At 52.8% G+C, this 11,997-nt stretch overlaps 1 protein-coding gene across 13 annotated transcripts in view; it reads left to right on the top strand.

The window, feature by feature from the left end:
• Window positions 1-11,730, top strand: part of RGS3 (regulator of G protein signaling 3) — a 73,157-nt gene extending 61,427 nt beyond the window's left edge. For 5 of the 13 annotated variants that reach the window (XM_033156233.1, XM_033156574.1, XM_033156824.1 and 2 more), the window contains 5 exons: window positions 2,403-2,506; window positions 6,241-6,342; window positions 7,345-7,406; window positions 8,501-8,667; window positions 10,341-11,730. In XM_033156233.1, the coding sequence (XP_033012124.1) occupies window positions 2,403-2,506; window positions 6,241-6,342; window positions 7,345-7,406; window positions 8,501-8,667; window positions 10,341-10,526 (621 nt within the window). In that variant the 3' untranslated portion in view covers window positions 10,527-11,730. Of the gene's footprint in view, window positions 1-2,402; window positions 2,507-4,427; window positions 4,458-5,724; window positions 5,871-6,240; window positions 6,360-7,341; window positions 7,407-8,500; window positions 8,668-10,340 lie in introns of those variants that run through there. The other 8 variants (XM_033156318.1, XM_033156402.1, XM_033156488.1 and 5 more) reach the window with 8 other exon arrangements.
• The last annotated feature ends 267 nt before the right edge of the window (window positions 11,731-11,997 follow it).

An 11,997-nucleotide genomic window follows, 5' to 3' on the forward strand; every position in this document is an offset into this window, starting at 1 on the left:
CCAGATCAGCCCTTCCTTGCAGGGAGAGACCACAAGGGCTCGTCTACACAGGGAGGAAGCTCATTATATAATAATAATAATAATAATAATAATAATAATAATAATAATAATAATAATAATAATAAATTTATTATTCATACCCCGCCCATCTGGCTGGGTTTCCCCAGCCATTCATTGTGGATTAGAAGCTGCTTCTGCCTCAATTTTCTGAGGGGTGGGGTGGGGTTCTCCACACCAGGTTCTCGTCATCTAGCTGTCATTCTGAACGTTTCCCCATCAAGATTCGGTTTTCCCAGCTGAGGGATAATCTAGTAAGGAAATTAAAACCAATATAAAATTGAATGTTGCCTTGGAGAGGGTTTACATGGGTAGTACCACCTATCCTCAGCCTCCTATTTTGTTTCTGTCATGTTTGTGGGTTTTTGTTGTTGTTTTTATTGCAAAGCACTCCCCCCCCCCCAAATCAATTGCTTTCTGTGTGTGAACGGGCAAGAGCAGCACAGGCTTGGAGTGTGTGTGTGTTAGAGATGAGCCATTTTCCTGGCAATTATTGGACAGCTTACATCGAAGCGACCAATTTTCAGTTACTCAGTCTGCAAGATCCTGACTCAGAAAGGGCTCAGAGGTGTCCCCTCCAGCCTGGCTGTTCTTTGCCCTCTTTGTAAGTTGCTGCTCAGCAGGCTGCCAATGGGGCTCTGGGCAATGTACTGTATTTCATTTTTTCACCTGCTCATTTGTGCAAATCTAGTAGCTTGAAATAGCTATGTTTCAGACATAAAAAGGGACTGCTTTGCCCACTGTGGAATATGTATTAAATGCTGGCTTTGCTGGAAGTTTGTTATGCAATTCCACATCCTTTAAGAAAAAATATGGTGCAATCGTGCAGGTAACCAAATAAGGTACCTGCCTGCATGTCACAGCCTCCCAAGGCAGACCGTTCCACTGTCAAACGGCTCTTACTGTCAGAAAGCTATTCCTCATGTTTAGTCGGACTCTCCTTTCTTGTAAATGGAGTCCATTGTGTTGGCTCCTACCCAGCAGAAAGCAAACTTGCTCCATTGTTTTCTTTGTCCCTCCTCTCCCAGTTGGTTTACATGATTGAACTGAAGTTCTCTCTCTCTCTCTCTCTCTGTGTGTGTGTGTGTGTGTGTGTGTGAACTGCACAATTCCGAAACTGACTAGATAAAAAGAAGGACCCGGCTGCATTTCAAGCCACTACAGCCACTGCTAGGTCGTTCTTCTCAGTTTGGATTGTGCACAGCAGCACACAGCCTGGCTGGATGCTCCCCCTGTGCTGGTGAGGGCTTGCCCCCTTTCTGTGGCCACTGGCAGCAGCAAGAGGAAGATGGGCCCCCGAGCACTCAGCTGCTCCTGCCCGCCCTTCTGCCTCTGCATGGAAGCAGAGTCTCTCCCTCTCTCCCCTTCCAACAATGGGAGGAAATGTGTTTGGGGCAGGCTGCCTCTTGGAGTGTCTCTGCCAGGGAGGGAGACAGCCTGGCCAATAATCTCCGGAAGCCTCACCTAGCAGGGGAAGGAAGCTGTGGGACCCTCAGGCTCCTTGGCTCGGGAGCCCATTCCCACGGGTGAGCGGAAAGTGAAGGGTGGGGGAAGGGAGGCAATTGACCAAGGGAGATAAATTCCTCAGCAAATTATCCTCCTGAGCTGAGCGTGCAAAAAGTGAGGACTTATATTCTTCCCAGGTTACAACCCAGTGTTGGATAGAATGGGGCTTGCTTCTGAGCTGAACACATACCCAGCCAGATGGGCGGGGTATAAATAATAAATGAAAAAATTGATAATACAGAATTGGGCTGCCCCCTATTTCAGTATATTCAATGAATGGTGCTTTTGGTTACTGCTGCCGTATTGGAGCTGCAAAGTGTTAATTTGGGGGCAAATGACTTATAATGCATCCAGAAAAGCTTCTGTTGCATTTTGTACATTGTCACAACTTCTGGCTCAGCCATAAAATATGGAGGAGGGGTGTTGCAGGAAATGATTGCAGAACAGCAGGAGCATAAATGCAGCAAAACATCCTATTTAAAAATGGTGCTCTTTCTAAGTGAGCAACTAGCAAGAATTTCATTCCCTTTGAGTAAAAGGAGTCAGAGACTTGCTATGCTTTAGAAATGGGAGAGAAATTAAGGGAGAAGACAGTTCCAAAGAAAAGCTTGCAGTGATTTGGTTCTTGCATTCTGGTTACAGTTAGAGAAGCAGGAAGAGGAGGAACAGAGCAGGGAGCAGAGATACCCCATGGCAAGGGGTTCAGGTGGCAGAAGGATTCCAGGAGAGGGTGGCTCCCCTCAGCTGCAGCCTGCCTTCAAGGGACGCCTCACTCCCCAGGGGCTGCTGCTTATCCCCCATCCCGTCCCATCTCATCCCTGTGCTTCTCTTCCCTGCAGCAGCAGCAGCAGCAGCAGCAGCATGGGCACCTGCTGGACCCCGACTGGGCCCTTGACCGAGGAGTTTCTTCTCGAGGGGCCCGCAAGAAGACAAACAAGAACCTGTAAGTTGAGGGAGGGGAGGGAACCCATCTCGGGAGGGGGCTGAGGCCAGACCCAGAGTCACTGCCTAGGCTTGTGGAGGCCCCACACCAGGCAGGTAAGGCCCTCAGATGCCACTTGAAAAAGACACACACCCCTGTGTGAAGATTCCTGGGAACTGTAGTTTGATAAGGGTGCCAAGAGTTGTTAGGAGAACCTTAGCACACTACAATTCCCAGGATTCTTTGTGTGTGGTGTGGGTGGGGGGATGGGGCGTTAATAAGAATGCTTTAAATACATGATATGGATGTGACCCTGGAAACCCAGATCCCAAGCTGTGGTGGGCTCCTTTGAGTGGACTCACTAGTTATTGGGGAATGAGGTGCTAACAGTTATTTCCTTTACTGGGGTGGGATGGGGTCACTTTCTGCATGCTCAGATATCCTTTGACTATTCCTCATGTGTTCCGGGACTAATTGCATGTTCATGATGGGGCTTGCTTGCTGGCTCCTGAAGGAAAAGCTCTCTGCCCCTTGCATGGGGGCTTCTTCTGCCAGTCACAGCAGCCGGAGGAGGCAGCTTGCAGTCCATCCACACAGTCCCCATGCCTGCTTCATGTAGCCTGGTGCAGAATGAGACCCTGGGTGCTGGGCAGCCTGTGTGCAAAGTCAGAAGCAGGGTCAGCTGGCCTCCCCTGAACTCCACCCCCCTTGCCCGTTGCTGGACCAGGAGAGTGTAAAGCTAGAAGAGGAGCGGGTGGGTGTTGGTGCATTTACCACTTCTTTACTTTCTTAGAGAACGGGGTGTCACCAGCAAATGCTAAAAGGCCTCACAAAGAGCAGGGTCAGACCAAAGGGGGCTCAGCACACTGCCCCAGCAGGAAGCCATAAGTACCCAAGGCGTGCCCTAGCTGCCCTCCCCAGGGCCTGGAACATGGAGCGTTCATGGAGCGGTGTGGCTAACATGGAGCGGTGTGGCTAAAGGGGGGGGGGGTAGCTAAATCAAGCCAAAGTGGGTCCACCCTGGCTGGCATCCCACCTCTCACCATGGACAGCCAGACCCCCCACCCCTCCCAAAGCAGGGCATGTGAGCAGGATGGGCCTTTTCTCCTGCTGCTGTTGCTGAGTGCAGCATTTATGTCTCTGAACCACAGAGGCATTACAGCTCAAATTGGTGCTGGCAGACCCCCTCCACCCCCCACTCCTCTATGCATTTTGCCTAAAACCACACCTGGCCGTATTCAGCATCAGTGTCTGCTCAGAGGAGACGCGTTGAAACTGTTTCCCAAAAGGGGAGAGATGGGCAAGGCAGACAGACAGCCTCTGTGTCCGTGTGGGGTTTCCCCTCTCCTGGCCAACCACATCCTCTTCATGCAATCCAAGAATTGTAGAGTTGGGAGGTCATCTAGCCCAACCCGCTGCAATGCAGGAATCATAACTGAAGCACCATCTTTGTTCCTGGGTGTTACTCTTGAGTAATCAGCACTGGGTTGCTGCTCATCTGTTGCAGCCATCTCTCATTCGTTTCAGTTTTATGCAAGAGATAAAACAGACGAAAACGGCAACTGGGGTCTTCTAGCCCAAAGAGGGGATCTGAACCCAGGACCGCTTGAAGCTCGCCTTACCCCGCCCCACTTCTAAAGGGCCAGAGTGTATCTAAACCGGCTACTCCTCGTCCTCTGCAGATGCGGGCAAGACGGTGGGCACGGGGAGGGCTTCAGGAGTCCCGCTGCGCATGCTCGAGCGTGGGGCCGGCTTGCGAAGCGTCGTTGCGGGATGCTGCCGCGGGGTGTCGCTGTCGGCGCGCTATTTAGGCGGCTGCGGTGGAGACGCGGCGGAGGGGAGGATCTGGCGCCCCTTTCTCAGCACGAGGGTCCGGGGAGGGAAAGGGCGGGGGGCTTCAGCTGCCTTTGAGGTCTCCGCGGACGCAGATGCATCCCTCCGCGCGTGGGGTCGCCGAATGGTACCTGGAGAGGTGAGGGAGGCAGAAGCAGCAGCAGCAGCCCCGCCTGAGCATAGGAGACGCGGCTTCCTCGCGAGTAGGAGGAGGGCGTTCGGCTTTATTTTAAAGAAAAAGTACCGGAAAAAAATATTTTGAAACGGGGGCGTAGGGCGCTCAAAGATGCCTGCGGGCGGGACGCCCTTCTACATCTGCACTCTGCATTTGCTCAGGAGCGCTCTCACAAATTCCCCACGTTGTTGGCTCCTGGCATTCCAGTCATTGAAAACGGAGTTGTGGGCCATGAGTGGCCTGGGCGCAAATCCTGTTTTGGGGATGAGACGAGCCCCCCGGCCCCACCTCTCGAAAAGACCCGGGTCTGGAAAGGACGTGGGGAGATATATAAAAAAAGTAAATGGGCGGGGGGTTCCCTTTCAATTAGAGTAAGGTGATTGGGGAGGTGCGGGCATGACGCTTAATCTGTACATCCGCTGCGTCTCAAGGGCGACCCATTTGGCTCTTTGTGAGGGTGGGCATTCATGCACGTACAGGTAAATTCAGGTTGGATGGGAGGCCAAAAATGGATGGTGCTTCTTGTGAGAAAGCTGCCCCGGGGAGGGTGGGCTAACCCTTGCCTTGACCCTACGGTCATGAACCTCCCACCGCGAACCAACCAGGGCGAAGGGCGACCATTGCTGGCTGCCCACGAAATCCATTCGGAGTGGGGAAGGCGCGGTTCCGTCCCGGAGTCTGCGGAGAAAGGGCACGTCCGCACTGCCCTTTCTAAGCTTATCCAAGGCGCCTTTAACTCACAGGGCTGCCCTTCTTGCGGCTGTCCTTTGTTATGGGTGCTGGAAAGGGTGCCTCTGTGAAGGCTAAACTGCAGTTCCCACCAGGATCGCTCTGGGATGCGCACGGGGGATGCTTCAAGCCTGTAGTGTGGATCTGGCCCGTAAAGAAAAGGGAGAGCCTGCGCGCTCAATAGACAGGCTTTGGGAAGGCTCCGGGCTGCGGGGGTCCCAGCCTCTCCGCTCCCCCCGTGAAGAGGGCGGCCGGACTTAGCGCAAAGTTCGCCAAGGAAGCCGCGACCTTCCCTTGATTGACATTTCCCTGCCTCCCTCCCCACGCCTCCTGTTTAACCCTCGACGCGCCAGGAGCTCTATAAATAGCTTCGCCCCGCCCCGCCCGGCCCGAAATAGGAGCCCTTGGGCGGCCCTCGCACGTGCAGCAGCTCCACTTTCGAGGGGGCTGGCGGGGCCGGCCAGCTGCAGGCGCCTCTGTGCTCTGGCTGTACTCTGGCTGCTCGCGTCCCCTGGAGCGCCCGGCCATGCCCTTCTCCCGCGAGGCAGCCCAGGCGGTGGAGCTCCACGCGGAGATCCTGCGGGGCTCCCGTGGAAGAGTCGGCATCGGCGTCACGCTCAGCCTGCAGCGGAGACACACCTTGAAGGAGTACGTGGGACACCCCCGGCTGCTGCTGAAGGAGTGTGCGCCCTTTGTGCGTGCTCAGGGGGCACTCTTGGCCCTGGCTGGAAAGCCGCAGAGCTTACGCGGAGTGCGGTGTGCTCACTCGGAATACTGGGGAGGGTTGGGCTCCTTAGCGTCGATCCTGAAGCGGTTCCGTGTCGGGGTTTGCGGTGTTGTTCTTTAGCAGAGCGCCCAGACCCCTCCTGCCTGTCCTTGAGGACAAAGGAGAGGAGCCGGGCGCCCCTTGCGCTCTCTCTGGCTGGGTTGGGAAGCGACCCTCCATCGCTGGGCTTGTTCCTTTGCTTCCTCCGCCCTGCCTCGCTAACCCCCCCCCCCTTCTGCTTTGCATCTCCAGAGCCAAAGACATGAAGACCCGGCTGGGGATCTTCCGAAGGCGGAACGAGTCTCCTGGAGGCCCTCCAGCCTGCAAGGCGGACAAAGCCCTCAAGACCCTCAAGTAAGGAAGGGGGGTGCTAGCTGAGACCTGAGGTGTCTCGGGGGTGACCCCAGATCCCGCAGAGGTGGAGCCAGGCTGGGACATGTCTCTGAACTTCTCTTCCCAGTGCAGAACTTCACTCACCAAGAGCAGAAGCTGCACTTGAGGTCCAGCTGGAGAACGTTCCTGGAGCTTTTTCTCCTCTTCTGACCCAAACCTGCTCCTTCCTGCAGGCCCCTCCATTTGTAGCAGTCATATCCTGGGTGGATTTCCAGCATCTTTAGACTGGAGAGGGTCTGAGAGGAAAGTGAAGGGCATCCCTGCGTACACACACACACACACACACACACACACAAAAGGATTGGTGCTTAAACACATTTTGAACAAATGCAAAAATCTGCATTTCCCTCCTTTTCTTTGCAAGAATTTTTTTAAAGCATGCGTGGGATTTTCAGACAATTGCAGGTTTTAGCCTTGCTTTTTGAAATCTATTAATTGGTGTGAAGCTTGGAAGGCTGCATCTGGGAAAATGAATGTTGGCTATTACAGTATGGCAAGAGGAAGTCCAGCAACATCTATGTTTTGGGAATGGGGGGTGTTGTTTAGTAGGGCAGAATCAAAATGCAAGCTTCTTGCATGTATGTTAATCAAGCAGCATTTGCCTTAAAATTTTAATTTACTCCAGTTCAGGGGAGGGCTTAATCCAGGGGTCCCATACGGCCCAATCGCCTTCTAAATCTGGCCCGCGGACGGTCCGAGAATCAGTGTGTTTTTACATGAGTAGAATGTGTTCTTTTATTAAATGCATCTCTGGGTTATTTGTGGGGCATAGGAATTCGTTCTTATTTTTTTTCAAAATATAGTCCGACCCCCCACAAGGTCTGAGGGACAGTGGACTCTGCTGAAAAAGTTTGCAGACCCCTGGCTTAATCCTCTGGGGGAAGGGGGTTTCCCTTTTTTCCTGCCTTGCAGCTTCTCTTTCCTGCCAAGTGACTCCTCCCCTCATTTTCTCCTTCTCCTTAGGCCAACTCCTGAAGAAGCTCTCAAGTGGGGAGAAGCCCTGGAAAAACTGCTTCAGCATAAATGTAAGGCGGGAGGAATTTTGCAGTTTCTAGCTTTTGAGAATCACTTAAGCTTCAGAGACACAGAACCCAAACTCCTGAAACATCTGTGAATCTCAGATATGTGCAAAATCTTGTCTTTAAGTGGTATCTGCAATTCATCCCTCCCCTTCTCTCTGACTTTTTAAAAGCATTGTGGGGATAACAGCACCCAAGACTTGGCTGTGTGTGTGTGTGTGTGTGTGTAAAACTGTGAGGGTGATGCTCCTCCCCTCCCCATTGGCTGCTTTCACCCCCAGATTGCTCTACCCACAGCTGCCCGGCTCTGGAATCCCACTGGTGTTGCCTGGCACAGAGGCAGAGCCCATTGGCTCATCTGGTGCATGATCTCCTTCTCTTGGCTGGAAGCGATGCTCCACAGTCTTGGCCAGAGTGAGGCTTTGGACAGTTTCTGCCCCCTGAGATTCTTTTCCAAGTTGGGCATGTTGGAGTTTGTGAGGAACCTTTCTCTGTGCCATCCTTGGATTGTGGATCTGCTGTTTGGTGTTAGGAAATGGTTGTACCTACAGGACTCTCACGTTTTACCCTTCTGTTGCCTGAAATGCATTGCTGGGGGAGGCAGGCCTGGTTTAGCCTGCTGTGCCACCTCAGAAAAGTCTTGCTGGTTTAGACCCAAGGTCCACTGAGTTCAGTAATTTGTGTGCCAGCCAGGTGCCTTTGGCCCTTACCTTCATCTCCTGTGTGTCTGGTCTTTAGAGGCAAACCACTTCTGGCTATGCATCCCAAGAGCATAGCTGTCAACTTTTCCCTTTTCTTGCGAGGAATAAGGGAATTTCCATTAAAAAAAGGGGGGAAGTTGCCAGCTATGCCCAAGAGTTGCCCTTCCCTCTTTACTTAAGAGCAGGCACCCCCAAACTCAGCCCTCCAGATGTTTTGGGACTACAACTCCCATCACCCCTAGCTAACAGGACCAGTGGTCAGGGATGGTGGGAATTGTAGTCCCAAAACATCTGGAGGACTGAGTTTGGGGATGCCTGCTTAAGAGGAAGGGGCCAGAAGGGGAAGGCTGCTGGATCCTGCCCCCTGTGCCCCAGCCCTCAAGGGTGCTTTCTCCCCAGATGGTCTGGCCGCCTTCCGTGCCTTCCTGCGCACCGAGTTCAGTGAGGAGAACCTGGAGTTCTGGCAGGCATGCGAAGACTACAAGAAGATCAAGTCCCAGTCCAAGATGGTGTCCAAAGCCAAGAAGATCTATGCAGAATACATTGCAACCCAGTCCTGCAAAGAAGTGAGTGAGTGGCCAGGTGGCTAGCTGGCTTCCGTTGCCCGGGGGGTGGGGGGTGGGGGTTGGCAATCCAAGGCCTGTTGGTGTTGGCTGTGCCAAGGTGCAACGCAGACCAAGAGGCTCTGCCAAGGTCTGGGGTGAAATGGACACCTGGATGAAGGATTTTGAAACTCAGCCTTGAGATTTTGCAGCTCAGTGTTTATTTTGCGTCCGGCTGATGAACAGGCTTAAGACAACACCAAAGTACTAGGCTACCCGATCTAAGATACATGGACACATATTTAACTGAAACCTGTATATGGGCAATGTTTATAGCTGGAGGGGAGCAACACAGGTCTAAGTTTGTGTAAGAAAACTGTGCCTAGAAACTCTTGCCTCCCCAAAAACTTGCTATCACCTCTGAGGGGCCTGTGAAGACTCTTTAAAGAAACAGCTCTGATGTGAGCAGGGCAAAGCCCAGTTGATACTGCCCAGTCTGGTTAAATTCTCAATTTATGCCAGTTTCTCTGTCCTGGCTGTTCTGCAAAGAGTTTGGGAACTTTTCCGGGATTGTGTTGGAGAGCCTGGGCATGTTCTCCCTGCCTGCCCAGAGTTTCCATTTGGAGAAGGGAATGGCTTCTGTTTTAAGTCCATGGAGCAGATAATGACTCCTAGGAGAAGGTCTGCTGGCTGGTCAGCTGCTTGGCAGAGGGGGAGACGATCTAGTACAGGGGCTAGCAAGGTTTATCTTGCCTGGGCCAGATCAGTCCCACAGAGATCCCTCTGTGGGCTGGATCGTGCGTGCACCTGCGATTTTCAGCATCTGCGCATGCACACACGATTTTCAGCACCACGGAAGCGAGTCCCTGTGCTGCGCTGGTTTAGCGCAGCGCATGAGCGGGTGGCTCAGTTTGTGGGCTGCTCGTGGGCCGGTCAAACGACCTCCGCCGGCCGCTTCCAGCCCATGGGCCTTAGGTTGCTGACCCCTGATCTAGTAGCTGACAGGGGCATTAGTGGGGTGCCTTTGATGTGCCTTTTGCCCACTGCAGGTTCAGAACAGGAATTTGTAGCTTTCAGGAACAGTCAGTATTGGGAAGAGACAGTCTGCCATGGGCACTCTGGCCTCAGCTACTCTGCCTTATTTTAAAAAGAAAATTCCAGCTCTTTACAGCTGGAAAGGATCTCTAGGTGTATCCACCACTGCTTCCCAGGGGGCTGTGCTGCCCCCTCTCTTGACCACTCTTCTATCCATCCATCCATCCAACCAACCAACCAACCACCCTTAACATAATAGGAGCCTGCTGGATGAGGCCAAAGGGCACCCCCCCCCCCCCGTCCAGCATCTTTCTGTGGGAAACCCTTGAGCAGGATTCAAACGCAAGAGCCCTCTCTCCTCTTGTGGTTTCCAGCAACTGGTATTCAGAAGAATTGCTGCTTCTGACCATGGAGGCAAGTATAGTCATCCTGGCCAGGAAGAACTATGAGGGAAGAGAGACTTTGTGTGCTGATCACCAGGCAACAGCTGTTTCCACTTGCCTTGCCCCCCCCCCCCACCTCGTGATCAGCACAAAGTCTCTCTCCCCTCATAGTTCTTCCTCTAGAAACAGCTCCTTTTCTCTCTCCTGAATCTGTCCTCCTGCTATCTTATTTGAGCTGCAGTGACTGAACGGGGACTTTCCTCCCTCCTGCTCTTGTAGGTCAACCTGGACTCCTACACCCGGGAGCACACCAAGAACAATATGCAGAGCATCTCCCGGGGCAGTTTTGACCTTGCCCAGAGGCGGATCTACGCCCTGATGGAGAAGGACCCCTACCCTCGCTTCCTGCGCTCAGAGTTGTATTTGGACCTCGTCAACCAGAAGAAGCTCAGCCCTCCGCTGTAGAGGTGGCCTGGCCGGCTTCTTAGGGGAGACTTGTTTCTGGGAGGTGTATGTTTACATGTGATCTGCTGCCTTTCTGGTCGGAGGCCTGCCTGGACAAAGAAGCCACCGCTTCCTTCTGGAAGGGCCACTTCCCCCCACCCCTGGGGTCAGACAGCTCTGCCTCCTCATTCTCTTCCACCCCAGGAGCTTGCTTTGTCTCTCCGGTACGACGACGTCATGGTGACCAGGAGCTGAAGGCTGGAGGTCCCACCAGACCACTGTGAAGTTCAGAGCTGTCTTCCCTCCCGCTGCTGCGCCCGGGTGCTGTTGCAGAGGGGCTGCTTTCTGAGCCTGGACCCGGATTTGGCACCCAGAGGGCGTTTGTGGGGTGGCAGACAAAGATGGCTCCTCCTTCCAAAGAGTTGCTAACAAAGGGACTTGGGCAGCACTTGGGGGAATTCTTGTCATTGGCACTTGGGCATCTCTGCTCTCTCTCGACAAAGAACTCTTTCTTCCTCTTCTTTCTGTCTCATCCTTCTCCCAAGAAATGCTCAATCAGCCCCCCTACTGCTTCCAGTTGCCATCTGTTCCCCTATTTATTGAAATCATCTAGCTGGGTGCTCAACAGGTTGTGTGCATGACCACTGCTCAACTTCCTGTTGAGTTTTTTTGTTTTTTTTTACTTCAAGTGCAATATTATTATTAATATTATTATTACTGTTTTTGTTTATGTGCCTCTTCTTTCGCTCTCCACCATCTCCCGGAACTTTGCAGTGGAGCGAATGTGCCTAAGTTCTGAGTGTGTCCAACATCCCTGACGATGCTGATGACTGACGACATCTGCTGTACCTGCAGGCAGCTGAGAGATCTGTAAGAACAGGGCTAAGGGCAGACTGTGACCTCTGCGGTCAACACACAGAGATGAAAGAGTGCTGTGTGAATGGGATGATGACTGCGCTGGTTGGGCCTCCAGAGGGGAGAGTGTGCCTGTATGTGTGTCTGCGAGGCCCCTGCTTGCTCATGCTTTGGTCCAGGAAGTCCCGGCTGCCTCCTCTCTGGAGGAATCTGGTGGGTGGAAGCTTGGGCCAGGGCCTGGTTTACAACTCAAGCCCATTTCTGCAGGTAGCTGTTAATGTTGTGCTGTTGTTTTAAAACCCATCAACTTCTTTTTTTAATGTCATGGCTATTTAGGATAAATAAAGAGAGAATAAAAGTCCTTAGCTTCTTTTTTTCCCTTCCCTGTTTCTCTGCTTTCCCAAGGAGGAAGTTTTCAATCCATGCAACACTTTGTCAGAGACTGATCTGGGATGGGCTTCTTAATTTAAAAATTGGTGTCTGCACTTTCCCTGAAAGGAGGGATGTGGCTGGGCTGCTGGCTTTGGGGAAACGGCACCATTGTCTGCCTGCCTTCATCTCAGCTGTGCAGAAGGGCTCTTGGTGGCTGTCAGTCAAGATCGCAGGGGAAATCTACAGCAAAGGATGTCCTGAGCAG

Source organism: Lacerta agilis, chromosome 1 (assembly GCF_009819535.1).
Source record: "Lacerta agilis isolate rLacAgi1 chromosome 1, rLacAgi1.pri, whole genome shotgun sequence".
Classification (NCBI taxonomy): Eukaryota; Metazoa; Chordata; class Lepidosauria; order Squamata; family Lacertidae; genus Lacerta; species Lacerta agilis.